This window comes from Bos indicus, chromosome 20 (assembly GCF_029378745.1).
Source record: "Bos indicus isolate NIAB-ARS_2022 breed Sahiwal x Tharparkar chromosome 20, NIAB-ARS_B.indTharparkar_mat_pri_1.0, whole genome shotgun sequence".
NCBI classification, from domain to species: Eukaryota; Metazoa; Chordata; class Mammalia; order Artiodactyla; family Bovidae; genus Bos; species Bos indicus.
Window position 1 is genome coordinate 4,623,617 of NC_091779.1, and position 21,311 is coordinate 4,644,927.

The 21,311-nt window shown below is 45.3% G+C and overlaps 2 protein-coding genes and 1 long non-coding RNA gene across 5 annotated transcripts in view; 2 read left to right on the plus strand and 1 right to left on the minus strand.

The window, feature by feature from the left end:
- The first annotated feature begins 3,520 nt into the window (after positions 1 to 3,520).
- RPL26L1 (ribosomal protein L26 like 1) lies at positions 3,521 to 10,206 on the plus strand. Its single transcript, XM_019982664.2, has 5 exons — positions 3,521 to 3,635; positions 4,024 to 4,200; positions 9,030 to 9,169; positions 9,511 to 9,520; positions 9,888 to 10,206. Exons 1-5 carry the CDS (start codon positions 3,540 to 3,542, stop codon positions 10,014 to 10,016), a joined length of 552 nt encoding a protein of 183 aa, XP_019838223.2. The 5' UTR covers positions 3,521 to 3,539; the 3' UTR covers positions 10,017 to 10,206.
- A 2,001-nt stretch (positions 10,207 to 12,207) lies between these two features.
- On the minus strand, positions 12,208 to 19,020 carry LOC139177978 (uncharacterized). Of its 2 annotated transcripts, XR_011562390.1 has the most exons (4): positions 18,806 to 19,020; positions 18,432 to 18,682; positions 18,007 to 18,094; positions 12,208 to 16,845 (listed from the first exon to the last, which is right to left on the minus strand). It is a non-coding gene; the product is annotated as an uncharacterized lncRNA (long non-coding RNA). The 2 variants fall into 2 exon arrangements; XR_011562389.1 differs by having other exon boundaries at positions 12,208 to 18,094.
- Positions 19,021 to 19,029: 9 nt separating this feature from the next.
- The window catches only part of ATP6V0E1 (ATPase H+ transporting V0 subunit e1), a 29,944-nt gene continuing 27,662 nt past the window's right edge, over positions 19,030 to 21,311 (plus strand). The window contains exon 1 of one of the 2 annotated variants that reach the window (XR_011562388.1): positions 19,030 to 19,231. Coding sequence is in view for 1 of the 2 variants with exons in the window: in XM_019983026.2 (XP_019838585.1) it covers positions 19,128 to 19,231 (104 nt within the window). In the remaining variant the exon portion in view is untranslated. The remainder of the gene's footprint in view (positions 19,232 to 21,311) is intronic. The other variant, XM_019983026.2, reaches the window with a different exon arrangement.

The window sequence follows — 21,311 nt, forward strand, 5'->3', positions numbered from 1 at the left end:
TACATTTTTTAAAGATCAAGACTGAATGAAAGTAGGATTAAAAATAAAGTCACCCATAATCCCACTCACTAATCAGGGATCATCATTTTTAATACTTTTGTGATATTCTTCCATAAACAAAATGGAATCATGCTGTTAACATTATTTTGTAGTTTGCGTTTTTCCTCATGTAATAGATACCTTCCTGTGTTAGTAACAGTAGATATTCTCATTATCTTATTGGCTGCAAGATAGCAATAATGATTAGGTATCTGATAGTGAATCATGCTCCCATCTCATTCAGAACCTGTTTTCTCACCTGTAAAAGGGACACTTTAAAGGATTGTTTACTAAATTAAATAAGGTAATGTTTATAAAGCACAATGTCTGACAGTAAATGCTCAACCTAATACAAGCTGTAATAATTCACTCATTTAAGAAATAATAGTTTCTTGGAATTTCCTGGCAGACCAGTGGTTAAGACTCCACACTTTAACTGCTGAAGGCTTGGGTTTGATCCCTTGTCAGGGAACTACAATCCCATGAGCCACATAAAGTGGCAAAAAAAAAAAAAAAAAAAAGCAAATTATTTCTACCATGTGTTAAGTGGTTACTTTGTGCCAGACATTGTGCTAAAGATTCACGGAATCCTGACACCAGACTCAGGAGGTGGGGACTGTTGTTATTCCCATTTGACAGATGAGGAAAGTGAGTGACCAAGAGGCTAAATATGTCACCCAAAGCTCCCAGGCCAGTAAGTGGTGGAGATCCAAACCCAGGCAGTCAGAATCCAGGGCTCTCACACGTCCCCACCACATTACTCTCTGCCTCGGAGGCATAAAAATGTTCCCCTGGCATTCCTTCTGAGCCAGGCACTATGCTAGATCCTAGGGCTTTATGCCAGTCTCTGTGCGCGTTTCCAAGGTAGGCATGTGGCAGGGTAGTAACCTTCTATCTATTAAATCTATTAAATCCTGTTAGAACGGAGAACCTCTGTCTTCTGTCATTTTATCTAGTGATGTCCCTTAATTCTTTTGAGCCATAGGAGGCAGAGGCTTCCCAGATGGCGCTACTGGCCAATGCAAGAGACATAAATGAGATGCCAGTTCAATCCCTGGGTGGGGAAGATCCCCTGGAGGAGGAAATGGCAACCCACTTCAGTATTCTTGCCTGGGAAATCCCTTGGACGGGGAAGCCTGGTGGGCTACAGTCCATGGGGTTGAAAAGGATCAGACATGACTAAAGCAGAGGGCAGAGGGTGGGGATGAAGAAATGGCTGTCCTCTCCAGTTGATGGTGACTATATCTTGATAATCTTGGGTTGTAAGGATCTACCCTCACATGGTTGCCCCTCACCAGTGAGGCCCTGCTCTCCTTGGGAGCAGGGACCAGATTTCACTCCTTCCCATATCTCTTTGCTCTAGCCCTAAACTTGTGCCACCACGTAGGTACCACATACATGGCAAATAAATTAATGAGCAAATGGATGCATGTGTGGGTAAATGAATGAATGTGATAGGGAAACAATGAATGAGCCAAGAAGGGGCCACTGAGCAAGTGAATGAATGAATGTATGAATGAACAACTTATTGGGTGCTTGGGTCTGATGAACGCTGTAAGGGCTGCTCTGAAAACTCTATGACCATCTATGTGCACTCAGTCATAATGGCATTTGCTCCCGCCTTGCCCATTGGAAGTGACTTCCTTTTTACCCCCAGCTTTATTGAGATATAATTGAACTATAACATTCTGAATTTAAGACGTACTGTGTGTTAACTTGATATACCTACATATTGCATCATGATTACCACAGCATCAGTTAACACCTCCAACACCACACATAATGGTGTGTGTGTGTGTTTGTGTGTGTGTGTGTGTGTGTGTGTGTGTGTCTGTCTGTCTGTCTGTCTGTCTACCTAGAGTGGAAGGAGGAGCTCTGGCACGACCAGGCAGGGTGAGGTGGGGACAAGGTGGGCAAGGGTGGGCGGGCCCAGGGTGAGTCGGGCAGGGCAATGGCTCCAAACCCTCAGGGTCGCTAGTCGGAAGAATCCCAGCTGTGCTACCAAGTTTTTAAAGACTCACAGAATTTAAAAAGGGAGAGTGAGCACAGCTTCAGTTGGCACGAGCACACTGCACGTGTTAGATCAAACACAGAAAGCTTACAGTTTGCGTCTTTGGGAGTTAATGGCCAAAGTGTGATTCTGGTGTGGCCTGCCCTTAGGGCCATTGTGGAGCAAGGCCCACAAAGAGGCCTCTGCTCTCTAGGACTAATCTCTCTGCCTGCATGCTCAGTCATATCTGCCTCTTCGCGACCCCATGGACTGTAGCCCACCAGGCTCCTCTGTCCACTGGATTCTCCAGGCAAAATACTGGAATGGGTTGCCATTTCCTCCTCCAGGGGAATCTTCCTGACCCAGGGATCAAACCACATTGGCAGGCAGATTATTTTACCACTGAGCTACCTGAGAAGCCCTTAGGAATAATAAAGTGAAGTGAAGTCGCTCAGTCGTGTCTGACTCTTTGCGACCCCATGGACTGTAGCCTACCAGGCTCCCCCGTCCATGGAATTTTCCAGGCAAGAGTACTGGAGTGGGCTGCCATTAATAGCTGGTTGTAATTGAGTGCTATGTGCCAGATACTGTTCTAAACACACAAAACCGGATTAAGACACTTAGTCTTCATTAACAATTCAACGAGTCATCTACTTTAGATCACCCATTTCACAGATAAGTAAACAGGCTCAGAAACATGGAGGCATCTCCCCAAGGCTCAGCAACTTGAAGAGCCACTTGAGTTCATGTGTTATTCTACAACCCCAGCTTTTCTAAAAGACTGGGGGGAAGTTTTGCAAAAGACAAATGGTTGGTTTGTAATGTCCCTCAAACATTGGTGCACCTCAAAGTCTTTGGTGTGCTTGCTCTAAATTCAGAGCCCCTGACCCCAACCTAATACTGTCTGATTTTGTAGGGCTGTAGTGGAACATGAAAATTTGCATTTGAACAGACTTCTCAGTGATTGTGAAGAAGCAAGTCAGCCAATTGCATTTAAAGCACCACGATGTATAATCACCCCGATCATTTGCCTAAACAACCTCTGAGGAGGGTAACAGGGGCAAAGAGTTTTGAGTGGGAAAGAGACTATTAATAATGTACCTTTAAAAAGAACAGGTGGCTTCCATGGTTGCTAAGACTATACAAAATCTGCCCGCAATGCGGAAGACCCAGGTTCAATCCCTGGGTCGGGAAGATCCCCTGGAGAAAGGCGTGGCAACTTATTCCTGTATTCTTGCCTAGAGAATCCCCACGGACAGAGGAGCCTGGTGAGCTACAGTCCATGGGGTCACAAAGATTAAGACACGACTGAGCGACCAACACACACATAAAGAGAACATCAACAAGGCTTTATTGCAAGCCCTACAAATCTGGCCTTTCTCCCCGGCGGCACCAAGTCACTGGGTTCCGGGCGTGATCCCCGGAGCCGCCTAAGCCATCCAGGGTCCCTGGAAACGAGCCACTGCGATCCCACCCCAAGCCTCAGGGGGCGCTATTCAGTTTCGTTCTGATGGGAATGGAGCATTGTTTTCTTTCTGCGCTTGCGCAGCAAGGAAGCCTCACTTCCGTCCCTACGCGCGCATCCTCTGAACTTGGCGGTCGCTCGGTAAGTGAGTGGAGCCGGTGAATTCTCTGGCCAGGAAGCCCTCCGCTCCACTGGACTCAATCCTGCCTGCCCGGGGGTCTGCCCGCCTCCCCAGAGATCTCTCTGCATGACCCCCAACCGTGCATTCTTTTGCAGTCTGAGCGCTCGTCCCTCAGCCTCAAGGCCCCAGTGCCGCCCCCTGCCCACCCCCGTTTAGTTCAGCATGCGCCCTCCACGCTTGTCTTAACACCCAGACCCTTCATATCCTTCGTTTTCCTCCCTCAGTCTCCTTCCGAGGCCACCTCCCTAGAACCCCTGGGCGGGGATGGAGAGAAGTGTCCCGGATGGAGAGAAAGCCCTGGTACCCCACCCAGCGTCCCTTCGCTCCTTCCCTTGTCTCTATTTGCAGACGAACACGATGAAGTTCAACCCCTTCGTGACCTCGGACCGCAGCAAAAACCGCAAACGTCATTTCAATGCCCCCTCCCACGTGCGCAGGAAAATCATGTCGTCTCCACTCTCCAAGGAGCTGCGACAGAAGTACAACGTCCGCTCCATGCCCATCCGCAAGGACGACGAGGTCCAGGTAATTGTCTCCCGGGCTCTAGTTAACCACGTGCGTGGCGCTCGGGCGCTGCCTTTGCCGGAGAGTGTCGACAGTGCTTGGACGTGGAGGAGTCAAGAGACTCACACGCCCTCAGGACCGGGGCAGATGATGTGACCCTGCAGGTGACGGGAGTTGGGGCACAGAGTCACCAGAGAGCGCCTGCCAGCTTAATGTAGAGCATTCCAACTCAATTCTTTAATAATAAAAATTTGAGAAGTTTTGCTTTGCTTTGCCAGCCAAGCAAAACAATGCTTTGTTTTTTAGTCCAGAGGTTGCTAGTTCCCAGACACTGCTTGGGGGAAGTGCGTTGGATCTTTGCAGGGGAAGGTGTTGGAATAAGAGTAAGATTTTGGCATCATTGGGTTTAGTGGAAGCTGAACGTTTGATGGTGCTGGATTTGGCAGGGAGAATGGGGAAGCAAATCAGAGGCGTGAAATTTTGAGAAAGTATAAGTTGTCTGTTCTCTGACTGGAGCTTAGAATGTTTAGTAGGGAAGGGAAGTGAAGGTGAGTAAGATAGAGCAGAGCTATATTCACAACTTGAAGGAATATATATTGAGCATTTACCAGACCAGGCACCGTTCCCTAGAACTCTAGTGGTGAACATCATCCACAGGGTCCCTGTTGCAGTAGGGCTCGCATTTGAGAGCGGATTTCCGGCCTCCGCACTGGTGACTTCTTGGGCTGGGTAATGCTTTGTTGTGGTGAGCTCTCCTGTGCACTGTGGGGTGTTTAGCAGCATCCCTGGCTTCTCCCCACTAGATGCCAGTAGCGCCTTCTCACAGTTAGGATAAGCAGAGCTATCAGTATTTCCAGGTATTGTCCCTGGGGAGCAAAATTCACCCCTGACAACCTCCCCCAATTGAGAACCATTATTTTAGAGAATGAAGTAAGGAATTTGGTGTATCTGTAAGGGACGGGGACTTGGAAGGTTTGAGGAGGAAAAGGTTGGAAGCAGGAGAGAAGTTAGGTTGAGAATGTGACAGGAATAGAGTGGAAAAAATAATTTGGAAGTATGGTCCAGCCTCTTGTCTTCTGGACCCTTCCCATCAGACATGCTCTGGAACCAGGGATTGCAAGTGCCTGTAGGTGCCAGTCAGGGATGCGCAGGAACGCCTGTAGGTGCCAGTCAGGGACGCGCAGGAACACCTGTAGGTGCCAGTCAGGGACGTGCAGAAACGCCTGTAGGTACCATTTAGGGGTATGCAGGCTCTTCAGTTGTCAGATTCTCCAGTTTTGTGAGACCTGGAAAACCTGGATTCTTTGTTTTATAGAAACTGCTTTTGGCTGAGACCACCAAAAACCTCTTTATGACTAAATTCAACGGTCCCTCTTCATCTGACTGTCCTTGACTTTTTCAGCAGCATTTGGCATGCTTACTCTTGAAATTGTCTCCATTTTTAGCTTCTGTGACACTTCAAGCTCACAGTTTACTTCCAGCTTCTCAGCCCCTATTGCTGGCTAGTTCTCCTCTGTCTGATTCCTAAATACTAGAGTTTTCAGGGCCTGCACCTGCTCTTCCATTGGCTGGCCTACATTGTCTACCTAGGTGGTAATACTTACACCTAGAATTTTAAATATCTGCTCTAGGCTAACACCTTCCTACTTTATATCCTGGTTCAAACCACTTTTCTGACCACGGACCTAAGATCTAACTGCCTGCTGAACGTCTTTATTTGGATATCTCACAGACATCTCAAGCTTCTTATGCATGAGATCCTGACATTCCCACTGCCTCTAAAATCTGATTCTCCTCCCATCTTTCACACCTCAATAAGTGATGCTTCTATCTCCCCACCTGTATATACCATAAACCTTTAAGTTATTCTTAACTTTCCCTAACCCCTCTCTTCTGTCACTATGTCCTGTTGATTTTACGTTCAAAATAAGTCTTAAATCTGACACTTCTTTATGTATTTCCATTTTAGTTCAAAGCATCTTCAGCTTCCACTGTTACCCTAGTCCATTCTCTACAGACAAATTATTTGCAAATCAGAGCCTACTTAAAACCTATCAATGGTGCTTGATGTGCTAACTGTAACATCTAAATCATTGATAAGGCTCCAGTGATCCAGTCCAGGCCTAATTCTCCAACCTCATCTCATTTTACAAGCCCCGCACTTGCACTGTACATCAAACACATCTTTTCAGGTCCTTAGAATGCTCAGAGTCTTTGTCCAGAATGCTCCCTCTGCCTGGAGTGTTCTTCTCCCCTTTACTTAACTCCTCATTTTGCAGGTCTTACCATCTCAGTATCTTCCCATGTGCCCTGTTCATGGATCATATATCTGTATGTTTACCTGTTAGCTGCTTACTACTCATCAGACCAAGCTCCCTGAGGCCAGAGAACTTCTCTGACCTCAGTGCAAAGCCTGGCACACAGCAGGGGCACAATCTGGATGGAATTGGAATGTGAGATAAAGAAAAGGGGGCATGAACTGTTTCCTTTTTAGATATGAAGACAGTGAAACTCAGGTAAAATAATAAAGAGTAATAGAGAAAATGAGTGTCCAGGCCAGGAATACAGGTCTCTTAACTCCAGAGGTCATTTGGGGTAAGCACGTCTCCAGCCAGGAAAGTAAAATAGTCCAATTAGGTTTGTTAAAACTGCCTTTTCTCTCTTGGTATCTTCTAAGTCTCATCTGCCTCTTTCTCTGAGTAGTTGGGTCTTCCTCCTACTTTACAGAGGGAATTAAAACTGTTATCCAGGAACTTCCAGAGCTCCTGGCTCCACACCCTCTGGCTTAATACCTGCATTTCCACCCCTCCTGTCTTCCTTCTCTCCTGTTATAAATCCTGTTTCTATCTGAAGCGTTCCCTCTGCCACTGAATGTGACACCCACCACTCTCTTCTCCCCTCTCCCCTCTTCAGATCCTTCTATCCATTATCTCCTTTCTCTACAGCTTCCTGTACCTTTTCCTCCATACTTGTTCATTTAAACACATTAATGTTTCCCCTTCTTAAATAATAAAAAATTATCCCTTAACTTCACATCCCCATAGAGCACATGTCCTCTTTCCAATCCTCTTCAGATCCAGGCTTCTTGGGCCAGGCTTTTTTCATCTTCGTCTTTCCACCTCTGGTGAATTCACAGCCTTACCATAAACGACTTTCGTCCCTCTGCTCCACCAAAAGCACTGTAGCCACGACCACCAGTGACCAGCTTGTTGTCATCTGTTACTTAATCCTTTCTCTTCTTGACCATTCCACAGCATCTGACCTTCTTCTCGTCGCTCCTGTAACACAATACTCCCTGGTTTCCCTTTTATTTATTTATTTATGGTTGTGCTGGGTCTTCATTGCTATGTGGGCTTTTCTCTAGCTGTGGCAAGCGGGAACTGCTCTCTGGTTTCATAGGTGGGCCTCACTGTGGTGACTTCTCTTGTTGCAGAGTGCAGACTCCAGGAGCTCGGGCTTCAGTGGTGGTGGCCTACAGGCGCAGTAGTCGCTGCAGACAGGCTTAATGGCTCCGTGGCATGTGGGATCTTCCCACATCAGGGGTTGAACCTGTGTCTCTCGCGTTGCCAGGCAGATTCTTCACCCCTGAGCCACCAGGGAAACTCCCTGGTTTCCCATTGTTTCAGGCCACTTCAGTCTCTTGTAAACCCTTCCAAAATGTTGGCTTTTCTTAGATTTCTACATTCTGCCCTTGTGTCATACCAGCAGTTCCCTGAGTAAACTCAGGCTTTGAGTTGCCACGTCTGGATGACTCTCACGTCTTTGTTGCCGGCCCAGTTGGCCTTCCCCGTGTATGGAATCACCCCGTTGCATGCCTCTGGGAAAGGCAGGCCCGTACATCCAGGTGCCCAGCTGGACTCTGGATGTCCTCGTTGCCACGCCCCTCCCCTCTCAGTCCATTGACCTAGTCTTTTCCCGTCTGCTTCCTCACTGGGTGTCGTGTTTAATCTACTTGTTATCACAGGTATGTTGACTCCTTTTTAACATCTGTCTGTAGTCTTGATGACAGTATTGAGACTCCGTTTCTTTACATGTGGCATTTTCTCTGCTCATGTGGCTGCTGTGTAATAGGCTCGTGCCTTTAGGAAAACCATAATCTAGTTGATTTTTAGAGTAGAATTACAGTATGAACAGATGTTTAATGTGTGAAAATAGCCCACAGTGTTTTAATTTGACATTTTAATTTTTTTCTGATAAAATGTTTGTATTAACTGAAAAATCTTGAAATGTGGACTAATATAAATTAAGAATTCTACTTCCTGTCTAATGGCAACCATTAGATATATAACATTAGATAACATTGGATAGATAACATTAGATAACATTGGGATATATTTTCATCTTGTGTATCCCATATGTATGAAGCATATACACACAAGATTCAGACTGTACTGTTTTTAGCTTTGTATTCTTTTTTCTTTAAAGGTCATATCTTGAAAATTTCCCTAGGTCATAAATTGTTTTTTGAAAACATGGGCTTTAGATGGTTACGTGAGAATGTCAATATAATTTCTTTCTTTCTTTTTAAATTGAAGTGTAGTTGATTTACAGTGTTGCGTTAGTTTTATTCTCAGGACTAGTTGTGTGATGACCGACCTACTTCAAGGAATGTTTTGTTCAGGTAAGAGAAGGAAAAAATCCAGGTGAAGAACCTCCACCTGACTTAGAATAACACAGAGCAGATTTATACCAGGGGAGGGGGGAAAAAGGCTGAATTTGACTGCCAAGATTAATCTGTTTTTTGTGCAGAAAGTTTCATTGTTAGCCATTATGTTGCTAATCATTAGTTTCCTTACTGTGATATTCAGGCATTAGCAATGGGGAGAATTCAGTTTTGTATTTTCTCTCAGGTGGTTCGAGGACACTACAAAGGTCAGCAAATCGGCAAGGTAGTCCAGGTGTATAGGAAGAAGTACGTCATCCACATTGAACGGGTGCAGCGCGAGAAGGCTGACGGCACGACTGTCCACGTGGGCCTTCACCCCAGCAGGTATGGCCCGGGCCACACAGTGGCAGCGGCTGCGTGTCCCAGCATTCCTGCTGAAGTTGCTGGGCATCAGTATTGCCCACACAGGCAGATGTGATAAGGACTTCAGAGGGAGGTCAGGCAGGCTTGGTTGGTTCACTGGCTAGTGGCAGCATCAAGGATCCAGATTCTTCTCTTGTGTGCTCTGTCATCCTTGGTGACAGCCCGTCTGCAAGCTGGTAGCAAGAGTGTTGCAGGCATGACTTCCCCACGAGGGAGTGTGCAGAGGGACTAGAGAGAACACCTCTTCCTTCAGCCCTCACTCCCAGCTAGTGAAATTGACCGTTCCTCTCTTAAACTCCCAGCTTGTACGCTGTAGAGTCTCTCCTCCAGAGTTTCAGATCCTTTAAGGGCAGAATGGTTGTGTCTCACTCATCTGTGTGATCTCTATATCGCCCAGTAGCTGGTGGGAATGCAGTATTTTTAAAAACAATGTATTTTGCCAGCCAGGGGATGACAGACAAACCATCCATGTTGGTAGTATAATCTTCAATCTTTGTATCACTAAACTACATAAATGGTCCCTAGACCCACAGGAGTTAGGGATTGGAGATTGGGTAGCAGAAGAAGGAACCCAAGCTGCTATCATTGAGGGACAATCTGCTGTATGAGATAATTATGCTTTTAAGTCCTTTCCCCTTGAAAAAGAAATCAAGATCTATTTGTTTTCTCATCCTAACAGGTGGTCATCACCAGGCTAAAACTGGACAAAGATCGGAAAAAAATTCTTGAACGCAAAGCCAAATCTCGACAGGTTGGGAAAGAGAAAGGAAAATATAAGGAGGAACTTATTGAGAAAATGCAGGAATGAATATACCCTGTTGCACAACCATGGTTTATCTGTAGGTTTTTTACCTGGCATGTAGGCCTTTAAGACTTTTCAAGATGTCTCTCTCTCGAGTATTTTATTTCCTTCCTGTTTTGTTATTATTGTTTATGTGGTTCTGTAAATCCACTTTCTGTTTTGATTAATAATTTTATGAATAAAAGTTGGAAATGTTTTCTTGTTCCGAATGGTATTTATTGCTTTATAGGTAAAATCCATCTTAATTCTCAGTTCCCCATTGGGAGTCTTTCATAATCTACAGAGAGCAGCACAGTAGTAGCTGTGAGATTAAGACAGCCCTGCTGCTGCTTAGACCCTCATGCTGACAGGGTGGACAGGACAGGGCTCTGGTTCCTGATGCAGAGGTCTGCCCTGCTCGACGGAAGTCATCCTGTGCCTGGCAGGCACAAGGCCCCACCGAGAGCAGTGCCGCTCAGCACTCCCTCTCTGGCCTGCCGCACTGCCCTCTGGCCAGCTTCCTCTCCTCCACACCCTAACCGACCCAGGGACGTGGAGCTCCCTGACCCGGCTGCCCGGCCCAAGTCTTGACATTGCTAGCGCTATCTGGTGTGACTGAAATGCCCTCTCCTAAAGACGGTTCAGGAAACTGATGCCCTACAGGCAAGACTTGACTTGGTTCACAGGTTTTTGTGTTTTTTTTGGTCCTATTGTTTTCATAACTTTAAAAATTAATTTCCAACATATGAAATGTAACGAGAGCACAGAGAAATCCAGACCTTTTGCTTCATCTGGCTGCGTGAGGCCCTCAGCTGCGCAGCATCAGTGTGTGGAGACAGGGGACTCTTCCTGTCCTCAGTGGACTCCAATCTAACTTCTAATCATTCCTTAAGATTAGCTTCAGAGCCACATCTAAAATCCTCCCTTGCCCCTGTGGTAAACAATCTATTGATTAATACATCAAACTGAGCCTTTTATGGCTCTCAGAGGAACTCAAAAGCCTCTTGATGAAAGTGAAAGTGGAGAGTGAAAAAGTTGGCTTAAAGCTCAACATTCAGAAGATGAAGATCATGGCATCCGGTCCCATCACTTCATGGGAAATAGATGGGGAAACAGTGGAAACAGTGTCAGACTTTATTTTTGGGGGCTCCAAAATCACTGCAGATGGTGACTGCAGCCATGAAATTAAAAGATGCTTACTCCTTGGAAGGAAAGTTATGACCAACCTAGATAGCATATTCAAAAGCAGAGACATTACTTTGCCAACAAAGGTCCGTCTAGTCAAGGCTATGGTTTTTCCTGTGGTCATGTATGGATGTGAGAGTTGGACTGTGAAGAAGGCTGAGCGCTGAAGAATTGATGCTTTTGAACTGTGGTGTTGGAGAAGACTCTTGAGAGTCCCTTGGACTGCAAGGAGATCCAATCAGTCCATTCTGAAGGAGATCAGCCCTGGGATTTCTTTGGAAGGAATGATGCTAAAGCTGAAACTCCAGTACTTCGGCCACCTCATGCGAAGAGTTGACTCATTGGAAAAGACTCTGATACTGGGAGGGATTGGGGGCAGGAGGAGAAGGGGACGACAGAGGCTGAGATGGCTGGATGGCATCACTGACTCGATGGACGTGAGTCTGAGTGAACTCTGGGAGCTGGTGATGGACAGGGAGGCCTGGCGTGCTGCGATTCATGGGGTCGCAGAGTCGGACACAACTGAGCGACTGATCTGATCTGATCTGAGTAACACAGGGTTTATCTGACACTGATGTTTCTTAATACATGTTGACTGATTCCATTATTTTCCATTTTGACTGCTGAAGAAAATGAGTTTAGTTTAAGTGCCCAAATCCCAGAGAGCATAAGAGAGCTAGGATTTGAACCCAGACCTCGGTGCATCAAAGGACATTCAGCTCCCGCATCAGCCCCCTCTGGTATTCCTCCCTCTACTCTTAGCAACCCTTTATTCGAGTCTGATAAGAGCCTAGACGTCTGGAACAGAAGAACTTGTGTTTGCAGCAATAGTGCTGTAGTGGGGAGAGCACTGTCACCAGCCAGCAAGTGCCAGTTGCGGCTCTGCCACTGGGTGGTCAGAGGTCTTCAAGCAAGCTGCTCATCTCAGCTTCCATTTTCTCGGTAGAAGACGTCAGTCGCTCAGTTGTGTCCAACTCTGTGACCCCATGGACTGTCGCCTGCCAGGTTCCTCTGTCCGTGGGATTCTCCAGGCAAGAATACAGTGGGTAGCCATTCCCTTCTCCAGGGGATCCTCCCCACCCAGGGGTCAAATCCAGGTCTCCTGCACTGCAGGCGGATTCTTTACTGTCAGAGCCAAAAGAAAATAATACTTGCACTGCCTTCCTGTCTCATGGAAAATGCAGAAATAAAATGCCAGGATCAAATGGGCTATTACTGAGCACACTTTGAAAGTATGAGTGTATAAATTCTAATATTGCTATTATTATTCAGTATTTCCAGTTCTAACATTCACCTTGCACTCAAGTAATGATTTTTCACAGAAGATGGATAAGATTACAAACCACAGAACTCAATATGCATGTTCTGACTGCAGCGTTGATTTAACAGTGAGCAGAATGGTACCAGCTCTGGAGTCAGATGAATCTTGAATCAAGTCCTGTTCTGGTCGTTGGTCAGCCCTTTTTATGAGCCTCTGTTTCCCTATTTTATGTAAGAAGCTAGAAACACTGATCTTCAAGACTGAAAATTAAAGTAGCAGTCCACCAGACCCTCCTGATTTTAGGAGTCAATGTGGGTGCTTGCTAACAGTCTCTACCTCCTTGCCTGGAGATTCTGTGATGCAGTAGGTCTGAAGAGAGAGGTCTATTCAGACCTCTTCACATGGCCCTTGTATGATACTTATGACTAGGTAAATTTGGGAAATTGTGGATCAGGATGTCTACAAATCACAGCACATAAAATACAGTAGGTGCCCAAAACATGGCAACTGTATCAGCGCACTGAGCTGTGTGTCTAGCAGGTGTAATGAACAGGTCAACCAGTGAGGGCTGGAGTTTGTTCTTTTTGTCTTCACTCTTGATAACACATGTTTTAGGCCCCCAAATCTGAATAAAAGATTTCAAACTAGGTTAAATTTATAGTAAGATAGTATCTTCTGATTCCTGGTCTCGGCCCTAGGCTCCAACCGTTACTCTCACCATTACACTTAAATGATGATTATTTCCTAGGAATCAGATCTGGTTTCTTTTCAGCAACATGATCAAGTGATAGGTAAGTTTTGAGAACTGTCATCTCCCCCAAATCACACCAGACTTCTTATCATCAGTCACGTGAATAGTAGTGCATGATCAAGAGCAGAAATTCGGCATCAACTGAGAGCTAACCCCAGCTCTGTCATCTTCTAGCTGTGTGACCCTGGGCAAATGGCCTAACCTCTCTGGGCCTGTATGGTTATAAAATGGAGATGAAATGAGTACCTACCAAATAGAGTTGTCAAGACTTACTACTTGAGATACCGTGTGTAGAGCATAGAGAACTCAGCAAGTGATAGCTACTGTCTTTCTGAGGAGATTGCAGTGGCTTTGTCTGCAGGAATACAGGGAAAAGTTTTTCTCCAGGGAGTTTGGATAAATGCTGGTTCTTGACCAAAGCGGGAGGGTTTAAAGGCAGCAGTATTGTGCTTGGGCTGCTGCAGGAAATTGGGGCTGTAGAATGCCAGCTGGATGGGCCTGCTTATCAAGGTTCAGGGTGGGGAGGGGGGTTTAGCATGTTTCCTGGAATGAGTTTGAATTAAGTAGTTTCCTACTGACCTTTTCATCAAATTTGTAGATGTCCACTTACGTGAGTGAGTCCCCCTGTGTTATTTTGGAAAGACTCCAAACTTTCACACTTCAGATAACTCCTTCTGAGTGTCTGCTTTCACAGTGCACTGGGGTTTGAGATGTTTAGCTACAGGGCTTTCCACGTGAGCTGGGTAAGCAAGGAAGTAATCAGATCTGGGAACCAGGCAGGACTTTAGTCCTCTGTACTCTGCTGATGCTATAGACTATAGAGTTGAGCAGTTCCAATCTGGTAATGGCTTGGGTCTTTGTTCATTGTTCTTTTTAATTAGTTTTTTTCTTTTAAAGAAAAAAACTGAACAGAGGAGAGTGGCAAGCTACAGTCCATAGGGTTGCAAAGAGTTGGACACAACTGAAGCGATTAGTATGCACACATGCATATACAGTACAACATAAAAAAGTACAAAAGGTATACAGTGAAAAGTAGGTTTCCTTGTCATATTGACTCTTAAGTCACTCAGTTCTCCCCAGAAGCAGTCACTGTTTCCAGTCTTTGGTATCCTTCTAGAAATATTCTATACATACATGATTGGGTTTTTACTAAAGTCGGTCCATGAATAAGTCTTCATGAGAATGGCAGGTCATCCAAATGTAAATAGCTATATGAGGTTGATTTATTTCCTGAACACCATAATTACAATACAAATACACATCAATATAAGTAAAATATTATTTGTCCATCAGAAATAACTAAATCAACCACATCCTAGCCTATCCCTAATATGAGGGCAGCTAATTCTGCAACAGGTTTTCAAAGGTCTCATCTTATGTGTTAGATGTCTCTATCTTTTAAAGTAGTATATAATTTAAGGGGTTTTTTCTTTCGATGATTTACTATTTGAGATAGAAGAGTTTACTAGGAAGAACACGAGCTACAAAGACTTACATACCGATTCCAGTTTTATCTCTTAAAACAGCTAGTCTTTGAGCAAGTTACAAATCTGAGCCTCTTTTTCTTAACATGTAGAATGAATTTAATAACACCTACTTAGGTGTTGTGAGCACTGAGACAGGTAATTCAGAGCACCTTGTCTAATGACTGATGAGTGGCCATCAAAAAATGGTAGCTGCCATAATCGGTGGCGTCAGCCCACAGTACACTTTCCCTATATATGAGCAGAGCAAACAGCAGTGAATTATGCTGGAGTTTCTGCTTCTCCACTAACTTCTAACCTTCTCAATCAACTTGGAAAGGAGCTTTCCGACTGTGGCTTTGTAACCCCGTATTCCTGTTTAGGAGCTCCTTGGGGTTTGCACTGTAATGTTTCAGTCCACTCCTGTTTACTCTATCCTACTGAAGTTGCCTCTGAGACTTTTCCTCTAATTTAAAAATTACTGAGCAACTTCCCTGTGGTCCAGTGGTGGAGAATCCCTGCCAATGCAGAGGACACGGGTTCAATTCGTGGTCCAGGAAGATTCCACAAGCTGCAGAGCAACTAAGCCCAAGCGCCAGAGCTACTGAATGAAGCCCATGCGCCTTAAAGCCCATGCTCCGTGTAAGAGAAGCCACTGCTATGAGAAGCCCGCACACCGCTACTGGAGAGCAGCTCCCACTTACTTCAACTAGAGAAAGCCCACTCGCAACAACAAAGACCCAGATCAGTCAAAAATAAAATAAATGAAAGTTACTGAGGACCCAAAGACCTTTATTATGTGGATTACATCTATCAAAATAACTCACCATGTTAGACATTAACATTGTAAGATTTTAATTCATTAAAAAAAAAAAACCCAAAACATGTTAATGTTTTTATAGAAAATAACTCCCTTTTCCAAAACAAAACCAAAAAATGTAGCCAAAAGAGTGACATTGTGCACAGTTCCTTTATGTCTGGCTTCAGTTCAGTCGCTCAGTTGTGTCCGACACTTTGCGACCCCATGAATCACATCACGCCAGGCCTCCCTGTCCATCACCAACTCCCGGAGTTCACTCAGACTCATGTCCATCGAGTCGGTGATGCCATCCAGCCATCTCATCCTCTGTCGTCCCCTTCTCCTCCTGCCCCCAATCCCTCCCAGCATCAGAGTCTTTTCCAGTGAGTCAACTCTTTGCATGAGGTGCCAAAGTACTGGAGTTTCAGCTTTAGCATCATTCCTTCCAAAGAAATCCCAGGGCTGATCTCCTTTAGGATGGACTGGTTGGATCTCCTTGCAGTCCAAGGGACTCTCAAGAGTCTTCTCCAACACCACAGTTCAAAAGCATCAATTCTTCGGCGCTCAGCCTTCTTCACAGTCCAACTCTCACATCCATACATGACCAGAGGAAAAACCATAGCCTTGACTAGACGGACCTTTGTTGGCAAAGTAATGTCTCTGCTTTTGAATATGCTATCTAGGTTGGTCATAACTTTCCTTCCAAGGAGTAAGCATCTTTTAATTTCATGGCTGCAGTCACCATCTGCAGTGATTTTGGAGCCCCAAAAAATAAAGTCTGACACTGTTTCCACTGTTTCCCCATCTATTTCCCATGAAGTGATGGGACCGGATGCCATGATCTTCGTTTTCTGAATGTTGAGCTTTAAGCCAACTTTTTTACTCTCCACTTTCACTTTCATCAAGAGGCTTTTTAGTTCCTCTTCACTTTGTGCCATAAGGGTGGTGTCATCTGCATATCTGAGGTTATTGATATTTCTCCTGGCAATCTTGATTCCAGCTTGTGCTTCTTCCAGTCCAGCGTTTCTCATGATATACTCTGCATAGAAGTTAAATAAGCAGGGTGACAATATACAGCCTTGATGTACTCCTTTTCCTATTTGGAGCCAGTCTGTTGTTCCATGTCCAATTCTAACTGTTGCTTCCTGACCTGCATACAGATTTTCATGTCTGGCTTAGTAGAAAACAAATGGATTCTTATAATGCTTCTGCAATCAACCTGTTGCAATGATGTTCTTGGTGAAGAGAAGGAAGAAAATTCAGTGTCAAATTCAGCGTCACATCGATTGGTGGTTAGAAAAGAGAGGACCTGGCCGACCCACTGGGAGAGTCTCTAGGACTCTCCAGCAGTCCTGGGACCATGCTGCCCAAAGTCTCATTTTTTTCTTGCAGGAGACCTGAAACCAGAGAATATTTCTTCATCACACAATCCTAGCTCTTGGCCTTCTCCACAGCTTTCACTTGGAATGTGTGATAAAATGTTTTTGACAGACTGACTGATAGAGGGTGCTATTGGCCAATACTAGCCCACATATTTAATACCCAGATTAAAGTGTTTTCTCTTTCACAACGGCTGAAACAGATTTCAGCCCGGTGTCTGAACAGAACCAGTGTCTGAAGAGCTACATGCCTGTGCTCCTGACATCTGCTTCTCAGAGAGGCTGCCAGGAAGGCAAGGCAAAAGGTAGACTTACCAAGATCAACTTAAAACACCTGCATTAATTTAAGAAAGGGGGAAATCTTTTACAATAGCCAAAAAAGTGGAAGGAACTCAACTATCCAATCACGGATGAATGGAAAAACAAAATGTGGTGTGTACATACAGTGGAATATTATTCAGCCTTAAGAAGGATGGAAATTCTGATATGTGCTACCACACGGATGAATCTCAAGGACATTATGCTCAGTGACACATAAGCCAGTCACAAAAAGACGAATGTTCTATGATTTTACTTACATCAGGTATCTTGAGTAGTCAAGCTTATAGAAACAATTAAGTAGAATGATGGTTGCCAGGAACCAGGGGAGGGAAGAATGGGGACTTGTTTAGTGGGTATAAAATAGTTCTGGAGATCTGGTGCACAACTGTGTTTTAAGATACTTAACACTACCGGACCGTACACTTAACAATGGTTAAGAAGGTATGTTTCATGTTATGTATATTTGTATGCCACAATTAGAAATAAGCTTTTAAAAAAAGAAATGGAAAGAAAGACCAAGCTTTTTTCTCTAATTTAGATCTGGCTGATGTCACCCTTTCTTAACTATTCATTGCAGCTGTACAAATGTTTATTGAGCACATTCTAGGCATAAAATGCTTCTAAGGAAGACAGATCAGGTAAACAGCACCCATTCTCAAGGAGTTTGCCTTCTACTAAAGGGTTGGTTGATTTATACACACAAACAAGTACAAGGCCACAAGACATGTATTAACAGAATGAAACAGGTCTTGTGAAGGTGGTGCCGGGAATGGAACTTAAGAACAACAGAATTTCTGCTGAGACTGAGTTGTTGGGAAGGGGCAGGATGAGCACACAAGAGACCAACTGGTTTCCTACCTTGTCCTTCAGGTAAAGGTATGAAATTATGTTTGAAGAGATGTCAAAGATCTTTGGTCCAACTTCCCATTTAATCCAAAAATTCATTCTAGTTGAATGAGGAAAGAAATCAGGAAGTAATTCAAGGGAGGGAAATGTGACTGTCACAGGGAAATCATGGTCCAGGGTAAAGCACACTGGGTTGGTTTATAGATTCGCTTTCCATCTTGCTTTTGCCTGAAAGCTCTATCAACTTCTCTGAGAATTACGTTCTTCCTTTGTTACAAGGCTGTCACATACACTGAACATGTGTGCAAATCCTTGGCAAGCATCAGAAATTCCTTGTTAACTTCTTCTTACTACCCTAGCTAATCCCTACCCCTCTTTCAAGGCTCAGCTCAAGACTGGCTTGGGGTGGAAAAGTCATGCATTGTGGTCCAACCTACCTTCACACTGCATTCAGTGGCCTGCTCAATGTCCGTCTTTTCACCAGCCTGTGAACTCCCTGTGGGTAGGTGTGTCTGATTCCTGTAACCCTCCGAACCTGGCACAATCCACGTCATTCAGCAGGGCAGTAGTTAAGAGCACTGGCCTTGAAAATCACACCAACAAAGGCTGAATCTTGGTTTTGCTACTTAGTAGCTATGTGACCCTGAGCAAGATCCTTAACCTCCTTTCTGGGCCTCAGTTTCTTCACCTGCAAAGTGGGGATAATAATTAAACGGCGTCATAGGCTGTCGTGAGGTGTTCAAAACGAAACTCAAGCACTTAAAGCTCATGACCCAGTGGCTACCACACAGAATTCTGAACAGAAACTTACGATGAAGTTCTCTAAATATGCTTCTTGCATAAGAAGATAAGGCTGTAAACAACTACATTTTTCTTATAAGGGCCACCTTCTTATCTGAAAACTTTGCTGAGCCCCTGATGACACACATCTCTAGCTCTGGGGCTCTACAGTGTCTTACACAGCAGGAGCCCGGCGGTTTCCCAGCGGAGGGCGGGGCGGAGTCCCGCGCGCGGTCACGTGGAGACGCAGGGGGCGGGCCTTTGCGCGCGCAGGTCCCGCGGCCGGAGTTGACACTTCCGGGTGGGACCCGAGTGCGGCGGCGGGTCCGGGGCTGGCGCTTCCCGCAGCAACCATGGCGTATACCGGCCTCACCGTCCCTCTCATCGTGATGAGCGTGTTCTGGGGCATCGTCGGCTTCCTGGTGCCCTGGTTCATCCCTAAGGGTCCCAACCGGGGGTAAGTGCGCCAGGCCTGCCTGGGGAGGGAAGCGCGGTGAGAACCCGCCGGGCAGGGCGGGGAAAGGGGCGACGGCGCGGGTCGGAGACCTTGCCCGGCTGATCCCGCCCTGCAGTCAGGCCTCGGCCCCCGACCCCCCGGCCGCCCCCCGACTTCCTTGTCGCGGCAGCCGCAGTGTCTCCTAGCCCGAACTGAGGAGGGTGGCCTCCGGCGGATCCTCCTTAGGAAGAAGGTTTAGGGAAATTTTTTCTCCGCACGTCCGTGTGTGGGGACGTTGCCGTCGAAAATGGATGTATCCCTCCTCGAGGAGAAGTTGGGGCTCGTCACCAGACGGCTGTCGCCTTAGCCCCGCTGTCTACCCAAATGAGGCCTCGTTTGCCTACACTTTAAAGGGACGGATCAAATAAATAAAACAGAAATTGACCTCTCTGCCTCACAGGCTGTCGCAGTTGCACAGCACACCCTTGTGCCGCAGCGTGAGCCCAGGCCTTGCATCTAGTGGGAGCCAGGAGCTAGTTGGGGCCTGATCTGGAGCGAGGTTAATTACCAAAGAGCAGGAGGTATTGTGGAGAAACCCCTGCGTCATACCTTTCGAAGGGCGCTCCCGCACTTGTGTATGAGTGTAACAAGCTCTTAAAATGATTGGTTAAGAAAGACTCCCCCCGCCCCCCGCTCCCCCGACTTCTTGGTTAAATAGAGCTTTATCTGTTTTGTAAGTAAACTTTATTATGGTATGAAATAGTCTTATCTTCAAAGGAGCTTTGGAAACCCTCTTTCTGGTTCCTCTTTGCCTTTTAGTCATTTTTTCTCAGCGGCAAGATCATGTGGGGTGAAGCTTATTATGAATCACAGATTTTGGGGAACACCATCTCTTGTTTTAGTCTTTGAAACTAATTGGTGACTTCACAGTGCTCTGCATGCATAGTAGGCATTCAGTAAAGGGTTGTTGAGTGATCTGTTGCCTTTATTAAAGGAAAGAAAATGCTCTTAATAGTTTGTGACCTGAACCTCTTTTACTGTCTGGAATAAACTTGTGTTAGACCCGTTCCTTTCATCTAGCTTACAAGTAAATCATAATTTGTTTAAAAAGTAAACATTGTAGGTGAATTTATCATCTGGTTGCATTAGGTCCACCCATTCTGCTCCTCTCTACTCCCCCCCCTTGGATGGCATCAGTTATGTAGGGTCATCTTTACAGCCTGTAATAGATGAGAATTCTCAGGTTAGTAAAACAATTTGTGTTAACCAAATTTAATTCCTTGGGCTTGTTTCTCCTGCTAGATTTAGAGAACAACAAAGTGCTCTTTTGTTGTGTTTCTGTCTTCAGCTCTTTCGTTGCCCACTGTCTTTCCAGCCTCCATGCTCAGAAAGTGTTTATTAATGTGCTGGTAGCGTTGACCACTTCTTTCTTGAAGTTCCCCATTTGGGGCCCGCTGTGCCCAGCCTTGGGTCTTGATGCCATTGCTCTAACCCAGAGTAATGAAATGCCTCCTGTGGTCCATGGGTTACTCAGTTTGTAGTCTTAGGGTTACGATTCACGTTCGACCTGCTAGTAATATGTTATCTGGATTTGATTCATAGCCTCCACCCCAGCCCTTGTTATTTCCTGCTCTTGGCAGGATCGAACAGGTCTTAAAACACAAGGTGTCTCCTAGGAGTTACTGTATTATAGTTTGAGAAACACTGCTCCCAGTTGGATGATCCCTATGACCTTGGATAATTTAACTTTTCCATGTTCCTGTTTCCTCACTGTAAAATGGAAATATTAGTAATAAATTATTATCGGTTCTGTTTTACCTCCTGAAAAGACACGTTAACAGAAGAGCTGAATTGCTTCAAGGACTCTGGTGAATTTTTAATGCAGGAGAGCATTTCTGATTTGAGAATTGAAAACATCTTCATTAAGGAGATAAGGTGATGTGTAAGAAGGAGAGAAAGGAGTTTTTGCTGTTAAATTTTCTTCTCTGAGATCCCTGCATGTCAAAATGCAGAACTTGGGTGATTAGGATTTCAGGACCTCGTGAAATTGGGGGAAAATGGGGGCAAAAGGGAAAAAGGTCTTCTGAATCTGTGTGTAACC

Bases quoted from the DNA above. Each gene is read 5' to 3' on its own strand.
- RPL26L1 (XM_019982664.2), top strand. From the start codon at position 3,540: ATGGGAATGGAGCATTGTTTTCTTTCTGCGCTTGCGCAGCAAGGAAGC. The intron at 3,636-4,023 runs GTAAGTGAGTGG...CTCTATTTGCAG, and splicing joins CTGAACTTGGCGGTCGCTCG to ACGAACACGATGAAGTTCAA. The intron at 4,201-9,029 runs GTAATTGTCTCC...ATTTTCTCTCAG, and splicing joins GCAAGGACGACGAGGTCCAG to GTGGTTCGAGGACACTACAA.